Source organism: Bombina bombina, chromosome 1 (assembly GCF_027579735.1).
Source record: "Bombina bombina isolate aBomBom1 chromosome 1, aBomBom1.pri, whole genome shotgun sequence".
Taxonomy (NCBI): Eukaryota; Metazoa; Chordata; class Amphibia; order Anura; family Bombinatoridae; genus Bombina; species Bombina bombina.
The window spans coordinates 341,705,918-341,725,958 of NC_069499.1; the positions used below are offsets into that span (position 1 = coordinate 341,705,918).

General features: G+C 40.0%; 1 protein-coding gene across 1 annotated transcript in view; it reads left to right on the plus strand.

The window, feature by feature from the left end:
• PLCD4 (phospholipase C delta 4) overlaps window positions 1-20,041 on the plus strand; it is a 191,639-nt gene that overhangs the window by 92,342 nt on the left and 79,256 nt on the right. The window contains exon 8 of the mRNA XM_053698133.1: window positions 2,994-3,138. Coding sequence (XP_053554108.1) covers window positions 2,994-3,138 — 145 coding nt within the window. The remainder of the gene's footprint in view (window positions 1-2,993; window positions 3,139-20,041) is intronic.

Consider the following 20,041-nt stretch of genomic DNA (forward strand, 5'->3'; position numbering starts at 1 on the left):
CACAGTCCTCTGGCTATGAAAGAAGTATCTCGAATTCTGGTTTGGGCAGAATCCAGCTCCTTTCTAATCTCTGCGGTTCATTTCCCAGGTATAGACAATTAGGAAGCGGATTATCTCAGTCGTCAAACGTTGTATCCGGGCGAATGGTCTCTTCACCCAGAGGTATTTCTTCAGATTGTTCAAATGTGGGAACTTCCAGAAATAGATCTGATGGTTTCTCATCTAAACAAGAAACTTCCCAGGTATCTGTTCAGACCCCGGGATCCTCAGGCGGAGGCAGTGAATGCATTATCACTTCCTTGGAAGTATCATCCTGCCTATATCTCTCCGCCTCTAGTTCTTCTTCCAAGAGTAATCTCCAAGATTCTGAAGGAATGCTCGTTTGTTCTGCTGGTAGCTCCAGCATGGACGGATTCTTTTTCGGATGGCCTCTTGCCAACCGTGGGCTCTTCTTTTAAGACCAGACCTTCTGTCGCAAGGTCCTTTTTTCCATCAGGATCTCAAATCTTTAAATTTAAGGGTATGGAGATTGAACGCTTGATTCTTGGTCAAAGAGGTTTCTCTGACTCTGTGATTAATACTATGTTACAGGCTCGTAAATCTGTATCTAGAGAGATATATTATAGAGTCTGGAAGACTTATATTTCTTAGTGTCTTCTCATCATTTTTCCTGGCATTCTTTTAGAATTCCGAGAATTTTTTTTTTTATTTTTTTTTTTTACAAGTTTCTTCAGGATGGTTTAGATAAAGGTCTGTCCGCAAGTTCCTTGACAGGACAAATCTCTGCCCTTTCTGTTCTTTTTCACAGAAAGATTGCTAATCTTCCTGATATTCATTGTTTTGTACAAGACTTGGTTCGTATAAAACCTGTCATTCAGTCAATTTCTCCTCCTTGGAGTTTGAATTTGGTTCTGGGGGCTCTTCTAGCTCCTCCTTTTGAACACATGCATTCATTTGGACATTAAACTTCTTCTTGGAAAGTTTTGTTTCTTTTGGCCATCTCTTCTGCCAGAAGAGTCTCTGAATTATCTGCTCTTTCTTGTGAGTCTCCTTTTCTGATTTTTCATCAGGATAAGGCGGTGTTGCGAACTTCTTTTGAATTTTTTCCTAAGGTTGTGTATTCTAACAACATTAGTAGAGAAATTGTGGTTCCTTCATTATGTCCTAATCCTAAGAATTCTAAAGAGAAATCATTGCATTCTTTGGATGTTGTTAGAGCTTTGTATTATTATGTTTAAGCTACTAAGTCTTTCCGAAAGACTCCTAGTCTATTTTTCATCTTTTCTGGTTCTAGAAAAAGCCAGAAAGCTTCTGCCATTTCTTTGGCATCTTGGTTGAAATCTTTAATTCATCATGCCTATGTCGAGTCGGGTAAAACTCCGCCTCAAAGGATTACAGCTCATTTTACTAGGTCAGTTTCTACTTCCTGGGCGTTTAGGAATGAAGCTTCGGTTGATCAGATTTGCAAAGCAGCAACTTGGTCCTCTTTGCATACTTTTACTAAATTCTACCATTTTGATGTGTTTTCTTCTTCTGAAGCAGTTTTTGGTAGAAAAGTACTTCAGGCAGCGGTTTCAGTTTGAATCTTCTGCTTATGTTTTCATTAAACTTTATTTTGGGTGTGGATTATTTTCAGCAGGAATTGGCTGTCTTTATTTTATCCCTCCCTCTCTAGTGACTCTTGCGTGGAAAGATCCACATCTTGGGTAGTCATTATCCGATACGTCACTAGCTCATGGACTCTTGCTAATTACATGAAAGAAAACATAATTTATTTAAGAACTTACCTGATAAATTCATTTCTTTCATATTAGCAAGAGTCCATGAGGCCCACCCTTTTTGTGGTGGTTATGATTTTTTTGTATAAAGCACAATTATTCCAATTCCTTATTTTATATGCTTTCGCACTTTTTTCTTATCACCCCACTTCTTGGCTATTCGTTAAACTGATTTGTGGGTATGGTGAGGGGTGTATTTATAGGCATTTTAAGGTTTGGGAAACTTTGCCCCTCCTGGTAGGAATGTATATCCCATACGTCACTAGCTCATGGACTCTTGCTAATATGAAAGAAATGAATTTATCAGGTAAGTTCTTACATAAATTATGTTTTTATTTTGGTAAATGTGAGAAAAACATTTATAATAAACACCTATATATCCTGATGTTTATACTTTTCACATTAGTTGGATATTGAAAATAGTTGTTGCTGCCAGTGTTGACAGATTTGCAATGTTAATCGTATATTATTTACTGTGAATCAACCTCAGTAATCGTCCATTGAAGTGTACTATCTACGTGGTATTGGCCTGGTAAATACAATTATTCCAGGTGAAGTGGGGATTCTGAGGTAATTCAAAGTTTAAAAAACGCAGTGCAGGCTCATGTGAAGCGATAACCTTTTAAAAGACATCCATCTGTTATAAAGCTTATGGTAGCCTAAATCAATTAAACTCAAGGTATAATAACGCTATAAGGAGCAGGCACTAGTGATATTTGCTGCACAAAGTATTTGCCAAAAAATAATGGCACTCAGGATAGTCTGTCTATAGCGATAGCTTACGCTTGAGCATATTGCTCCAACAAACTATAGTTAAATTAGAGTATTAACTTTTCTCAATTAAAGCCTATAATAGTTGTAACCGCTATAACCGTAATCATATGTCCCTGCTTTCAAGTAAAGATACCATGAGAACGAAGTAAAGTTGATAATTGAAGTAAATTAGAAAGTTGTTTAAAATTGCATGCTCTATCTGAATCATATCCCTTTAAAAAAAATTACATTTTGCAAAAAAAAAAAAAAGTAAAATTGTTCTTACTTTTTACATCATATTATATAATAATCTATTTAGTTTGATGCTTGCTTTATAGATCTGTTGTAACTAACAAATTAGTACTAATTGGTATAGTTTGATGCTCGCTTTATACACCTAACAGTATTTACTATTTGGCTTTATAATAATATATTTTTTGTATTTTGTGGTCACTTCCAAAGGGCACTCAAGCGAGGCTGCCGGTGTGTGGAGGTGGACACCTGGGATGGAACTAATGGAGAACCAATAGTGTATCACGGACACACATTCACCTCCAAAATCCTTTTCAAAGATGTTATTGCAGCTATCAATAAGTATGCATTCAGGGTGTGTAACATATTTTTTTAATTTCATTATTTGTCTATGAAGAATAAGAAAACACTTGGGTTCCAGAAAAGTTTGTGTTCATCCTAAATATATTTATCGTGACCTTTGTCGTGAGAGAGGGTGTTTCTCTTAAAAAAGGTATTTTATTTCTTATCGCACAATGCAGCTTTGGCACTGCCAGAAATCTAAAGTTAAGACCTGTGTGTATTGATAAATTATAGATATGTAATACAGTTTAAAATGGTTAGCTCAAAAATACTACAAATCAGATTAGCTAGTGGGCAAATATAGCAAATGATAAAAACAGCTCACCTAATTGAGTGAAGTAATTAGATACATATGTTGCCCAAAAGAGAAAAGCCTTGCCATATGAGCTGACCATTAAGCTAGTCTGCATTTATATGAGTAGCATCATTAAATTAGGTTTCAACTAGCTCAAGCTAATTGTAGGCCCCCTAAATTATACCAAGCAAACATGGAGTTAGACTCACTTCAGAGACTGAGACATTGCATGGTAACATTACCAGAACAAATTGGCTGCGCTTACCATTGTATGGACAACTTTCTTTCATACAGGTGGTGAGAGTCCACAACCCATTACTCCTGGGAATTACTGTTCCCTGCCACTAGGAGGGGGTAAAGATTCCCAAACCCCAAGAGCTTTACAAAACTCCTCCCACGTCACTGGTAAACTAGTCTTGCCTTTTTCTCCACTGGAAAAAGGTGAAGAATGAATATGTGCATTTTATTCTTCAGTGAGAGGGGTTCTCAGACTGAGTTCAGGCTCATTTCTTCTCCGAGTACAGTGTTTGATGGAGGGCTGTAGTGGGAGTATGGGTAGTGACACACTTTTTCACCTCATAGGAATTAGTCACAAGTCTTCCACAGGTGTCGCAGGGACTTGTCCTTTGCCTCACAATGGGTCATCAATATACTCCTATTCCATATACTGTGTATATATATATATATATATATATATATATATATATATATATATATATATATATATATATATGTTTCAGCACTGGCTTGGCTTTCTGCTGGTTTATACCAGTAGATAAGTGCCTTTAGGTAAGTAGTTGTTTAATATGGGCACTCTATTAGCCAGATTTATTTAATCTTTTTTTTTATAATCTTTATTTAAGGCAAAAATGTATCTTAGTTACATGAAACAAAAAAATAAACTGTAGAACTAGACAAGATAGTGATTACTTTCCCATTTTACATAGTAATCAGATTTACAAAGAGACAGTTGTCCAGCTATTAGAGTCTGTCTTCATATATGCCTATTTCCATCTTAATATGTGAAGAGTTCACAGCTGCATTCCTTACTTTTGGGAAATACAGAACCTTTGCCACCAGTAGGAGGCAAAGACACCCAGCCAAAGGCTTAAATACCGCCCTTACTTCCTCATAACCCCATGTGTGAGATGCTATGGGCTCATAGGCTGTTATGGAATATACAGGTTTCACTTTCATTTTGAGAGCCATGCAGCTTACAAGCTTGGCACGCTTTCTCTCATAGCAGGGTCAGTCCTGCATTGTGCACTATGTGATTCATTCCCTCTTTCCTGACCGGGTGTCTATCAGAGAGGAGTCATAAATCTCTGTACTGTCTGGGTCATAGGAGGTGGTGAGTGCCCCAGCCATTGGGGTATAAGGGTGCTGTTTTTTGAATAAAATAAGATGTTTTATTTCTCTAGTTCTCCGGTCATTGCACTAGTGATGGAGGATTCTGTTACTTTAGAGGGCACTCCCTCTATTCCTAAAGAGTAATTCCTGTTTATATGGTGAGGAAGCCCTAGTTCCCCCTCTCAATTATGTTCCCTATGCCTTGATAATGTGATATCAAACATGTTTGATACCACAGAGCCGTCCACCTCTGAGGAGTTGTTGTCCAGTGTGGTGTGTACCCTACATTGTTATCTCTATACGCATGCAGTTTTCCCATAGCATTGCTGATCCTCCATCTGGAGGGGGCCTTTTTTTTAACAGATGCTACTGCGCAGTTCAGATGGCGGTCTGCGAGCGAATGGTTACAAGCGAATGGTTACATATTGCACTCCTTCCCAGAGTACATCAAATCATTTTTTGGATTTAACTGATAGGGTTATCCGAGGATGAAGTTCTTTCTGAGACTTCAGAGTATGAACTTTCTGGGTCGGAGTCTGCTGCCTCTAAACCTCCAGCTGCGGAGGAACCAGACTTTAGTTTTAGGAATTTGCGCTTTCTTCTAATGGAAGTTTTTGCCGAATTCATAGGTTCTAGAGGTCATATTCCCTGATGAACCTTTAATTCCTAAATTGAATAGAGTTTGAGGACAGGGTGGGGCCTTCCCTTCCCTGCTCCTGTTAGATGACGAACATCATTAGGAATGAAGGGGACAGGATAGATTCCTTTTTTCCCTCTTCTACCTTTAACAAATTGCTCCCGGTCCTGGTCTCTCAATGGAGTTGTGAGGTTCCGTCCCTAAATGGGATGGCGTTATCTTCACCTTTGCTAAAACGTACTACTATCCCACTTGAGGATAGTTCTTCGTTTGAAGAGCCCATAGATAAGAGCTGGAAAATCTGTTAAGAAAGACGTTGCCGCGGTGGCTGGAGAAACTACCTTCTGGTGTGACTCCTTATAGGATTTGATCGAGGTGGTGGGTCCCCTTGACGTTCCTCAGGAAAGATTTACGTCCTTGAGGGTTGCTAATTCTTTTATCTGTGACAGATTATTCGCTATGCTATGGCTTCAGATTTTCTGTTCAGGCCCGTTGAGCTCTGACTGCAGTCATGGTCTGCGGATTTGACTTCTAAATCTAGATTTCTTCCTCCCCTTGAATGATTTAGTTTGGTCCAGGCCTGGACTCAATTATCTCCACGGTCACAGGGGGGCAAGGGTACCCTCCTCCCGCAAGAGTGTATTAACTAGTATAAGGGACGATTGTCATTCCTTTCGTTCTGATAAAGCCCATGTCAGCTATCCTCCGCTAAGCCAGAGCAAACCAAGAGCTCTTGGAAACCAGCTCAGTCCTGGATAAATCCAAGCAGAGCAAGAAGCCCGAGTCTAAGTTGGCATGAACGGGCGTTCCCCTGTCCTCTTCTGGAACGTGTAGGGGGCAGTATGTCGCTCTTTTCAGTCGCTTGGTGCAGGGATGTGCACGAACCATGGGTCCTGGAGGTTATAGCTCAAGATTTTTAGATAGGTATTAAGTCTCAGCCACCCAAGGGCAGATTCCTTCTGTCTTCCTGACACAGTAAGGAGGGAAGCCTTTCTGGGGCGTGTACAAGATTTGTCCTCTTAGGAGTTATTGTCCCAGTGCCTATCTCAGTGAGAGGTTTGGGATACTATTCAAACCTTTTCATGGTCCCTAAAAAGGAGGGAACTTTCCATCCGATTCTGGACCTAAAGTGCTTAAGCAAGTTTTTATATGTCCCCTCGTTCAAAATGGAGACAGTAAGGGCCATTCTTCCCCTCATTTGAGAGGGGCAGTTCATGACGACGATAGATCTGAAGAATGCTCCCTTCACATGTCAATCCTCTAGGACCACTTCCAGTTGCTAAGGTTGCATTCCTGGACCAGCACTTCCAGTTTATTGCCCTTCCGTTTGGTCTAGCTACGGCTTCAAGAAATTTTTCGAAGAGTGGACCATTCGATCTTCTTCATTCCCATGGATGGAAGATAATCTAGAGAGAGTTCTCTTATGTCAAGTACCAGGGTCGAATCACGGGTACTGTATGGAGTTGCTTGGTCTCATGGTGTCCAGCATGGACATCACTTCCTTTGCCAGGTTTCACCTCAGACTGTTGCAACTGCGCATGCTGAAGGAGTGGAACGATGATCATTTGGATCTGTCTCAACAGATTTCTCTGGACAACCGTTCGAGAAAATCCCTCTCTTGGTGGTTCTATCCAGATCACTTGTCCTGAGGGACATCCATCTAAGACAACCCTGGGTGATTGTGACTACAGTTGCGAGTCTTTCAGGATGGGAGCTGTTTAGGGTGCCAGGAAGGCACAGGGCCTATGGTCTCAGGAGGCAAAGCTCCCTCCTGACCTCATTTTGGATCTTCGGGCAATATACAATGCTCTGAAGGCTTAGCCTCTGCTGGGTTCATTCCAGTTATTCAGTTTCCAATCAGACAATATATCCTCGGTGGCTTACATCAACCATCAGGGAGGAACGAGAAGCTCCCTAGTTATGAGAGAAGTATCTCGGATTCTGGTGTATCGGAGACCCACATTTGTTCGCTGTCATCGATCCACAGTCCGGGTGTGGACAACTGGAAAGCGGATTTCCTTCAGCAGACAATCCTTTCATCTGGGGTAATGGTCTCTCCATTCCGAGTGTTTGCATAGCTTTGCTAGAGGAAGATCTTATAACATCTCAATACCAAGCTACCCAGATAGGGGTCGAGGTACAGGGATCCTCAGGCGGAGCTAACAGATGCGTTAGTGCCTTAGCGGTGCCTTGGAGGTTCAATCTAATTTACCCTTTCTGGCCATTACCACTACTTCCTAGTGTAGTGTCTCAAGTCAAGAGGGCATCAGTGATACTGATTGCCCCATCTTGGCTGCAAAGGATATGGTTCACGGATATAGTGGGTATGTTATCATCTCCTTCGTGGAAGTTACGTTGTCGCAGGGATCTGCTGACCAAGGTTTCTTTGTTCATCTTTGTCTAGATTCTCTGAGGCTCACTGCGTGGATATTGAACGCTTAGTCCTAGCCAAGAGAGGGGTTTCTGAGAGAGTTATTTTTATTCTCATCAAGCTCGTAAGCTGGTTGCTCGTCGCATCTATCTTAAGGTGTGGAGGACCTACTTATTCAGTTCTCCAGCATGATCTGGAGAAGGGCCTTTCTGCAAGTCCCCTGATGGGACAGTTTTAGGCCCTGTCTGTGTTACTGCACAAGAGGTTCGTTGAGCTTACAGATGTGCAGCCATTTGTTAAGACTCTGCTGGGATCAGACCTGTTTTTAGATCTTAAGTGTTCTTAAGTGTTGCATCGGGCTCCGTTGGAGCTTATGCATGAAGTAGACACAAAATTGTGTTCTGGGAAGGTTACTTTTCTACTGGCTATTGCTTATGCATGCAGAGTATCTGTGATTGCTCCTTTGCAAGGTGTCCCTCATCTGGCTTTTCATGCCAATAAGAACCAAGTTAGGTTTCTTCCTAAGGTTGTGTCAATTCGCAACATCAATCAAGAGATTGTGGTTCCTTTTTATGTCCTAATCCTCCTTCGTCAAAGGAACGTTTACAATGTAATTTTGGATGTGGTTTGTGCCTTGATGTTCTATCTTCGGGCCACAAAGGAATTTAGACAAACTTCTATTTCTGTTTATTCTCTCTCGCATAGGGCTCAGAGGGCCTCTTTGACTTCCTTACCTCTTTGATTGAGGAGTGTCACCCATTTTGCATAGAGACGGCGGGACATAAGCTTCCTTTGTGGATTACAGCTCATTCTATGAGAGCAGCGGTTTCCTTTTGGGCCTTCTATGATGAGGCCTCTATGGATCTGATTTGTAAGGCAGCCTTCGGGAGAAGGGTTTTGCAGGTTGCGGTGCCCTCAGATTGAGTCTGCCTCTCTTTTTCCCTCCTGTTAGCATTCCGTGTACTCTAGAGCTTGGGTATATGTTTCCCAAAAGTAAGGAATGCAGCTGTGGACTCTTCCCATATTAAGATGGAAAACATAAATTATGCTTACCTGATGATTTCATTTCCATCTGTATGGGAAGAGTCCACAGCTCCCGCCCGTGTTGTGCGGTGGGCGGCCCTAAATTAAAATTTTTTCTTCTGGCACCTTTTTCACCCTGATATTTCTCCTACTTTTCCTTGTTCCCTCGGCAGAATGACTGGGGTTATGAGGAAGTGGGGGCGGTATTTAAGCCTTTGGCTGGGTGTCTTTGCCTCCTGTTGGCCAAGTTCTGTATTTCCCAAAAGTAAGGAATGCAGCTGTGGACTCTCAGGTAAGCATCATTTATGTTTTTCTTTTTAGTGCAGTACATAAGAGATAGATTTCTATTTATGTGAAAAATTCAACAGATACTGCGTCAACTCACTGTAAATATAAACCACTTTAAGAATCAGTGCATAACTAACTGTATTACAAGTAAACATGAGCTAACCCTTGCCCAGAGCGAGAGGTTTGCAGTGAAGTCAGATCTGCATATTGCCATAAAATGTGCGGGGGGGGGGGAAGGGTGGGGGTGGGAAGGGAGGGTTAAGGGTGAGGACCAGAGTTGGGCAAAGGGGAAGAAGGAAGAGCAAAGAGTGAGAAGAAAGGAGAAAAAAAAGGGGGAGTAGGGAATCTCTTAAAAGTACTGAGCATGTGAGTGTGGGGTGTTCATCGCTGTCTTTTCGGTTTTGTTTGAAGGGAGTTCCAGGGTTCACAGATGTTTGAGTATAGATCTAAGGTAACTATTGATTGACACTACCTCCTCCATGCCTCTAATATAGTCAATAGACATGTGCGATTCGTTTCGGATTGATTCGGAAATTCGGAAAATTCAGTAAATTCGGAGATTCGGATAGATTCGAATTTCCGAATTAAAATACTGCCGAATCTACCGAATGAATCCGTATTAGCTGCCGAATCTACCGAATAAATCCGAATTAGCTCGGTAAATTCGGCATTCCCCCATAGGAAACAATGGGGCAGTTTCGGCTGAAAAAAAACCTAACACCTGCAAAAAAGCAGCGTTCAGCTCTTAAAGCAGCCCCATTGTTTCCTATGGGGAAACACTAAGTCTACACCTAACACCCTAACATGAACCCCGAGTCTAAACACCCCTAATCTAACACTTATTAACCCCTAATCTGCCGCCCCCGCTATCGCTGATACCTGCATTATGCTTAACCCCTAATCTTCCGCTCCGGACACCGCCGCCACCTACATTATCCCTATGAACCCCTAATCTGCTGCCCCCAACATCGCTGACACCTACATTATACTTATTAACCCCTAATCTGCCCCCCCCCCAACGTCGCCGCAACCTAACTACAAGTATTAACCCCTAATCTGCCGACCGGACCTCGCCGCCACTATAATAAATGTATTAACCTCTAAACCGCCGCACTCCCGCCTCGCAAACACTATAATAAATTTTATTAACCCCTAATCTGCACCCCCCAATGTCGCCGCAATCTAACTACAAGTATTAACCCCTAATCTGCCGACCGGACACCGCCGCCACCTACATTATAGCTATGAACCCCTAATCTGCTGTCCCTAACATCGCCGACACCTATATTTATTAACCCCTAATCTGCCCCCCCCCAACTTTGCTGCAACCTAACTACAAGTATTAACCCCTAATCTGCCGACCGGACATCGCTGCCACGATAATAAATGTATTAACCCCTAAACTGCCACACTCCCGCCTCGCAAACACTATAACCAATTGTATTAACCCCTAATCTGCCCTCCCTAACATCGCCGCCACCTACCTACAATTATTAACCCCTAATCTCCCGCCCCCAACGTCGCTGCTACTATAATAAAGTTATTAACCCCTAAACTTAAGTATAAGCCTAACCCTAACACCCCCCTAAATTAAATATAATTTAAATAAAACGAAATAAATTTACTATAATTAAATAAATTAATCCTATTTAAAACTAAATACTTACCTGTAAAATAAACCCTAATATAGCTACAATATAACTAATAGTTACATTGTAGCTATTTTAGGATTTATATTTATTTTACAGGCAACTTTGTATTTATTTTAACTAGGTACAATAGTTATTAAATAGTTATTAACTATTTAGTAACTACCTAGCTAAAATAAATACAAATTTACCTGTAAAATAAATCCTAACCTAAGTTACAATTACACCTAACACTACAGTATCATTAAATAAATTAAATAAATGAATCCTATTTAAAACTAAATACTTACCTATAAAATAAACCCTAATATAGCTACAATAAAACTAATAACTACATTGTAGCTATTTTAGGATTTATATTTATTTTACAGGCAACTTTGTATTTATTTTAACTAGGTACAATAGCTATTAAATAGTTAATAACTATTTAATAGCTACCTAGTTAAAATAATTACAAAATTACCTGTAAAATAAATCCTAACCTAAGTAACAATTAAACCTAATACTACACTATCATTAAATAAATTAAATAAATTAACTACAAGTACCTACAAATAAATACAATTAAATAAACTAAAGTCAAGTACAAAAACAAACAAACACTAAATTACAAAAAATAAAAAAATATTACAAGAATTTTAATCTAATTACACCTAATCTAAGCCCCCTAATTAAATAAAAAAGCCCCCCAAAATAATAAAAGTCCCTACCCTATTCTAAAATACAAAGTAATCAGCTCTTTTACCAGCCCTTAAAAGGGCTTTTTGCGGGGCATTGACCCAAAGTAATCAGCTCTTTTATCTGTAAAGAAAAATACAATACCCCCCAACATTAAAACCCACCACCCACATACCCCTACTCTAACCCACCCAAACCCCCCTTAAAAAACCTAACACTACCCCCCTGAAGATCTCCCTACCTTGAGTCGTCTTCACCCAGCCGGGCAGAAGTCTTCATCCGATGGGGCAGAAGAGGACATCCAGACCGGCAGAAGTCTTCATCCAAGTGGGGCAAGAAGAGGTCTTCCATCCATCAGAAGTCTTCATCCAGGTGGCATCTTCTATCTTCATCCATCCGGAGCGGAGCGGTAGCATCCTGAAGACATCCGACGTGGAGCATTCTCTTCTTTCTTGATCCGACAACTAAATGACGGTACCTTTAAGTGACGTCATCCAAGATGACGTCCCTTGAATTCCGATTAGCTGATAGGATTCTATCAGCCAATCGGAATTAAGGTAGGAAAAATCTGATTGGCTGTTCCAATTTAGTTTTAAATAGGATTAATTTATTTAATTTAATGATATTGTAGTGTTAGGTGTAATTGTAACTTAGGTTCGGATTTATTTTAAAGGTACATTTGTATTTATTTTAGCTAGGTAGTTATTAAATAGTTAATAACTATTTAATAACTATCGTACCTAGTTAAAATAAATACAAAGTTGCCTGTAAAATAAATATAAATCCTAAAATAGCTATAATGTAACTATTAGTTATATTGTAGCTATATTAGGGTTTATTTTACAGGTAAGTATTTAGTTTTAAATAGGATTAATTTATTTAATTATAGTAATACTAGTCCTAAAGCCCGTGTACACGGGCCAATTTTTTAGGTACCGCGGTTCCAACCCTTGCTCCCTCTCTCTCCCCCCTCTCTTTTGCGCTCTCTCTCCCCCCCCTCTTTTTTGAGTTCTCTCTCTCCCCTTTTTTGCTCTCTCTCTCCCCTCTTGTGCTCTCTCCCCCCCCTCTTTTGCTCTCTCTCTCCCACCTCTTTTGCTCTCTCTCCCCTCTTTTGCTCGCTCTCTCTCTCCCCCCCTCATCTGCTTTCTCCCCCCTCTTTTGCTCTCTCTCCCCTCTTTTGCTCTCTCTCTCCCCTATTTTGCTCTCTCCCCCCTCTTTTGCTCTCTCTCTCCCCCCTCTTTTGCGCTCTCTCTCTCCCCCCCTCTCTTTTGCTCTCTCTCCCCCTCTCTTTTGCTCTCTCTCCCCCCTCTCTTTTGCTCTCTCTCCCCCCTCTCTTTTGCTCTCTCTCCCCCTCTCTTTTGCTCTCTCTCCCCCCTCTCTTTTGCTCTCTCTTCCCCTCTCTTTTGCTCTCTCTCTTCCCCTCTCTTTTGCTCTCTCTTCCCCTCTTTTGCGCTCTCTCCCCCTTCTCTTTTGCGCTCTCTCCCCCTCTCTTTTGCTCTCTCTCTCCCCCTCTTTTGTGCACCCTCTCTCCCCCCTCTCTTTTAAACTCTCTCTCCCCCCCTCTCTTTTGAGCTCTCTCCCCCCCCCTCTCTTTTGAGCTCTCTCTCCCCCTCTCTTTTGCGCTCTCTCCCCCCTCTTTTTTGCACTCTCCCCCCTCTCTTTTGTGCTGTCTCCCCCTTGCGCTCTCTCCCCCTCTTTTTTGCGCTCTCTCCCCCTCTTTTTTGCACTCTCTCCCCCTCTCTTTTGTGCTCTCTCCCCCTCTCTTTTGTGCTCTCTCCCCCTCTCTTTTGCGCTCTCTCTCTCCCTCTTTTGCTCTCTCTCTCTCCCTCTTTTGCTCTCTCTCTCCCCCTTTTGCACTCTGTCTCCCCCTTCTCTTTTGCGCTCTCTCCCCCTTCTCTTTTGCACTCTCTCCCCCTTCTCTTTTGCGCTCTCTCCCCCCTCTTTTGTGCTCTCTTTTAAACTCTCCACCTCTCTTTTGCGCTCTCTCTCCCCCTCTCTTTTGCGCTCTCTCTCCCCCTCTCTCTCCCCCTCTCTTTTGTGCTCTCTTTTAAACTCTCCCCCTCTCTTTTGCGCTCTCTCTCCCCCTCTCTTTTGCGCGCTCTCTCCCCCACTCTTTTGAGCTCTCTCTCCCCCTCTCTTTTGAGCTCTCTCTCCCCCTCTCTTTTGAGCTCTCTCTCCCTCTTTTGTGCGCTATCTCTCCCCCTCACTTGCGCTCTCTCCCCCTCTCGCTCTCTCTCCCCCTCTCTCCCCCTCCCTTGCGCTCTCTCCCCCTTTCTTTTGCGCTCTCTCTCCCTCTTTTGCGCTCTCTCTCCCACTTCTCTTTTAAGCTCTCTCCCCCCCTCTCTTTTGAGCTCTCTCCCCCCTCTCTTTTGAGCTCTCTCCCCCCTCTCTTTTGAGCTCTCTCCCCCTCTCTCTCCCCTCTTTCTCTCCCACTCTCTTGCGCTCTCTCTCCCTCTTTTGCTCTTCCCCCCTCTTCTGTTCACTTTCTTGGGTCTCTCCCGCCAGCCACGCCCCTCCCGCGCGCTCCCGCGAGGCCACGCCCCCTCGTCACGCCCGCCGGCCACGTCCCCTCGTCACGCCCGCCGGCCATGCCCTCTCGTCACGCCCGCCACGCCCGCCGGTCATGCCCCCATCACGGCACGCCCGACGACGGTCACGCCCCCACCAGGCAGCTTCCGCAGTGCGCACTACTCTGCAGCTGAAGGCCAGGTGTGTTTGTCCGCGCGCAGTCTCTACTGCGCTTGACAGCTTCAGACAAACACACTTGGCCTTGGCCTTTTATAATATAGGATTATTTCATTTTCTTTCAATTATATTTAACTTAGGGGGGTGTTAGGGTTAGACTTAGGTTTAGGGGTTAATAACTTTATTATAGTAGCGGCGGGAGATTAGGGGTTAATAATTGTAGGTAGGTGGCAGCGATGTTAGGGAGAAATGTGCTACAAGAAAAGCGCTACACTCCCTGTTGAGGTGGGTGTTGCTTAAGGTGGTGTCCACGCTATATATCAATGTGTGAGAATAAAATAGTATATGATGGGAAGATTATAAATATTCAATGATAGATGATGTAAGGGTAAAAATATTTAATTACAACTCTTAAAAACAGATTAAAAAAGTCACAATGAAAAACACAGTTAGTGGTTAGTATACAATCCACAATAGTTACAAATTCCAGTACAATATCAATAAAATGACATTAAAATTCCTGTTGTATATCTAATTTAACAGCGGTTTAGCGTTTGTTAAATATGGTATAGATAGGCTATGGTTGCAAAAATAATTGAAATAGCAAAGATATTAGTCTATTGCATGCGTGCTGATCCCAATGTGTGAATAGTGTTCTTTAGATAAATATGGTAGTGTATAGTAGATAAACAAGTTTATACAAACAAAGTTCGTACAAATAGGATAACAAATATGATAACAAATATTGTTTGTGCATGAAATATCCCAAGTAAAAACTCCAAATATGATCCAATGTGCAATCCTAAAGAATATAGTGTCCAAATTATGCGTTTTAATCCATGTCCTGAACGAATAATAGTCACAATATACACAATGCGTGGATGGTGAAAAAATGATTAAAATTGAAAAATGCAAAATTCAAAAATTGTGTCAAAGAAACAAGGTGTACACCTAAAAAATATAAAAATATAAAAAATATAAAAATATACTGTGAGTACTGTGATACAAAAAGGTGACTAAAAAGCTTAATAAAAATATTGTTGTATCCCTGATTGTTGTTTGCTTCAAATTGTGGTGGATTTAAAAATAAATTATGCGATGTGTAAATAATCCCTCGGTAACCTAAGGAAAAAAAGAAAAATACCTCTAACAATGTGGATGATAAGTGTTTGGCTTACCTAGTGCTCCTGAGCCGTTATACCAGTTTTCTACGCGTTTCGGTCTGTAAAAGACCTTTCTCAAGACTGGTATCGGCTCCATCTACTGCTGGCCTTTTGTTAACCTAACTGGCCAATGGTGTTTTTTGAAAATTGCGCCGAAAAATTTTCCGCCAAAAATTTTCACGACGTTTTTACCTCTATGTCCCGTATGTTTGGCCTCTTGTTGTGCCCTGGAAGAACATTACAGGGTAATAAATCCTTGAGGTATATAATGGAATAGCCCTTGGCTCCGTATCTCCCATAGTGGACTAACCGGAAGTGCGTTGCGGCTTTCATACGCACTTCCGGTCTTGCGCTGTGTGTCTGAACTGAGTTGAAATTGCGGTGAAAAAAAAAAAAAAGAGGTATTACGGACTCAGGAGCAACTGGTTTACATCCAAACGCCTGAATAGTCTAGTTCTAGAAATAACAATTCTTTATATTCGCCTAAATTATAATTGCGTGTATTGGATAATATCTTATTGCTTACTTAATATAATTCCTTATTGCTGCATGATTGTAAAAGAGTGTGAAAACATTGGTATCTATAATGGATCTGTGAAAAATGTTAGTGTTTGACAAATTAGGGTAATGCCATATAAGTGGGTTATCTTACAATAGTATTGGAATATATTAAAAAAATATTTTTCTAAAAATAAAACACAAATAGAAACAATTGAATAAATGATTAAAGAATTGTTGTAAGATACACATTCTAAAAACCTTATAAGTTATGTTTACTAAAAAATCACTTATAGGAAATTGGGCAGGTTGTGCCCAACATGATAATGCAGGAGTGGGAAATGTGGAAAATATAAAATAAACCACAAATGGATATTGTTAAGTTATACCAGAAATGAATATTGTTAAGTTTAAATGGTATCTTGAATTGAGTTGGATAAAATTCAGTAGAGTATTTAATATCTCTTAAATCCACTTTTTAGCCCATTTATAGGTGAATAGTTGTGTGATAATTTAGGGGGCTTTTTAGGGTAACACAAACTTCTTCAAATACTTATTGGGACTGAGATGATGATGGTTTCTTCAGATGTCATCATAATAAATGGAATATTTCCATGCTGCTGTTAAAACCTTTTGGAAAGGTGCAGTCTAAAAGGAAAATCCATTTTGATTCTATTCTAAGGAGTTGCTTTTCGAAGTCTCCCCCTCTCCAATTTTTTACTGGTTTATCGATTCCCACAAATTTTAAGGTTTTATTGTTTCCGTTATGAACTTCTTTGAAATGTTTATAGGTTGGGATGTCTTCTTTTCCCCATTTTATCTTGAGTAGGTGCTCCCGAATCCTGTCTCTCAATTTCCTGGATGTCTGCCCTATGTACTGCAGTCCACATCCGCATTCTATCATATATATAATTCCTGTGTCATGGCACCTTATCATCTCTTTCATCTCAAAAGTTTCGTTTGTGACCTTAGATTTGAAGGTGTGTCCCTTTTTCCCATGTTTGCAGGCTTTGCATGAATGACATGGGAAGAAGCCTTTTAACTGTTTGCCGTGTACACTCATTATCTTGTTTCTAGTAATGTTGATGGGGATGCTAGGTGCAATCATTGTTTTAATGTTCTTTGTTTTCCGGTATATAAAATTGGGAGACTCAGTCAAATCTTTCCCAATGATGTTGTCCTCTTTGAGGAAGTGCCAATGTTTCTTAATGATTCTCTCTATTAAGAATCTATTTTCACTGTACTCAGTGATAAATGGCACACATATTTTAGTTTCTTCATCCTTATTCTTATCTTTATATTTCAACATAGATTCTCTATTCATTGTTTCCACCTCCTTCATTGTGTTGTTTATATTCGATTCTTCGTATCCTCTGTCCAGAAATCTTTTCTTCAGAATTTCTGATTGTTCTTTCCATTTGTTTATCTCAGAACAGTTTCTTCTGATTCTCATAAAATACGCCAATCTATACATGGGAAAATGGGAGAAGATTTTCTGGGACTCCTGCCCAGCGGGCGCAGACCTGGTCCTATACAAGAGATACATAGACGATATCATCATAGTGTGGAAAGGCTCTGCGGAAGATCTAACACACACTATAAACGTGATGAACCAAAACTCTATAAATCTGCACTTTACTTATGAGATAAGTAAATACAACATTCACTTTTTAGACTTGGATATAAGCGTCAAAAAAGGAAAGTTATCAACTTCAACATATTTTAAAGACGTAGATTGCAGCAATTACATTCATCAAACAAGCTGCCACCACCACAGATGGAAGTCCAACATCCCCAAGGGACAGTTTATGAGAATCAGAAGAAACTGTTCTGAGATAAACAAATGGAAAGAACAATCAGAAATTCTGAAGAAAAGATTTCTGGACAGAGGATACGAAGAATCGAATATAAACAACACAATGAAGGAGGTGGAAACAATGAATAGAGAATCTATGTTGAAATATAAAGATAAGAATAAGGATGAAGAAACTAAAATATGTGTGCCATTTATCACTGAGTACAGTGAAAATAGATTCTTAATAGAGAGAATCATTAAGAAACATTGGCACTTCCTCAAAGAGGACAACATCATTGGGAAAGATTTGACTGAGTCCCCCAATTTTATATACCGGAAAACAAATGATTGCACCTAGCATCCCCACCAACATTACTAGAAACAAGATAATGAGTGTACACGGCAAACAGTTAAAAGGCTTCTTCCCATGTCATTCATGCAAAGCCTGCAAACATGGGAAAAAGGGACACACCTTCAAATCTAAGGTCACAAACGAAACTTTTGAGATGAAAGAGATGATAAGGTGCCATGACACAGGAATTATATATATGATAGAATGCGGATGTGGACTGCAGTACATAGGGCAGACATTCAGGAAATTGAGAGACAGGATTCGGGAGCACCTACTCAAGATAAAATTGGGAAAAGAAGACCTCCCAATCTATAAACATTTCAAAGAAGTTCATAACGGAAACAATAAAACCTTCAAATTTATGGGAATCGATAAACCAGTAAAAAATTGCAAAGGGGGAGACTTCGAAAAGCAACTCCTTAGAATAGAATCAAAATGGATTTTCCTTTTAGACTGCACCTTTCCAAAAGGTTTTAACAGCAGCATGGAAATATTCCATTTATTATGATGACATCTGAAGAAACCATCATCATCTCAGTCCCGATAAGTATTTGAAGAAGTTTGTGTTACCCTAAAAAGTCCCCTAAATTATCACACAACTATTCACCTATAAATGGGCTAAAAAGTGGATTTAAGAGATATTAAATATTCTATTGAATTTTATCCAACTCAATTCAAGACACCATTTAAACTTAACAATATTCATTTCTGGTATAACTTAACAATATCCATTTGTGGTTTATTTTATATTTTCCACATTTCCCACTCCTGCATTATCATGTTGGGCACAACCTGCCCAATTTCCTATAAGTGATTTTTAGTAAACATAACTTATAAGGTTTTTAGAATGTGTATCTTACAACAATTCTTTAATCATTTATTCAATTGTTTCTATTTGTGTTTTATTTTTAGAAAAATATTTTTTTAATATATTCCAATACTATTGTAAGATAACCCACTTATATGGCATTACCCTAATTTGTCAAACACTAACATTTTTCACAGATCCATTACAGATACCAACGTTTTCACACTCTTTTACAATCATGCAGCAATAAGGAATTATATTAAGTAAGCAATAAGATATTATCCAATACACGCAATTATAATTTAGGCGAATATAAAGAATTGTTATTTCTAGAACTAGACTATTCAGGCGTTTGGATGTAAACCAGTTGCTCCTGAGTCCGTAATACCACCTTTTTTTTTTTTTTTTTCACCGCAATTTCAACTCAGTTCAGACACACAGTGCAAGACCGGAAGTGCGTATGAAAGCCGCAACGCACTTCCGGTTAGTCCACTATGGGAGATACGGAGTCAAGGGCTATTCCATTATATACCTCAAGGATTTATTACCTTGTAATGTTCTTCCAGGGCACAACAAGAGGCCAAACATACGGGACATAGAGGTAAAAACGGCGTGAAAATTTTTGGCGGAAAATTTTTCGGCGCAAATTTCAAAAAACACCATTGGCCAGTTAGGTTAACAAAAGACCAGCAGTAGATGGAGCCGATACCAGTCTTGAGAAAGGTCTTTTACAGAGGCATTATTGCACTATGTATTTTTCTTTTTTTCCTTAGGTTACCGAGGGATTATTTACACATCGCATAATTTATTTTGAAATCCACCACAATTTGAAGCAAACAACAATCAGGGATACAACAATATTTTTATTAAGCTTTTTAGTCACCTTTTTGTATCACAGTACTCACAGTATATTTTTATATTTTTTATATTTTTTAGGTGTACACCTTGTTTCTTTAACACAATTTTTGAATTTTGCATTTTTCAATTTTAATCATTTTTTCACCATCCACGCATTGTGTATATTGTGACTATTATTCGTTCAGGACATGGATTAAAACGCATAATTTGGACACTATATTCTTTAGGATTGCACATTGGATCATATTTGGAGTTTTTACTTGGGATATTTCATGCACAAACAATATTTGTTATCATATTTGTTATCCTATTTGTACGAACTTTGTTTGTATCAACTTGTTTATCTACTATACACTACCATATTTATCTAAAGAACACTATTCACACATTGGGATCAGCACGCATGCAATAGACTAATATCTTTGCTATTTCAATTATTTTTGCAACCATAGCCTATCTATACCAT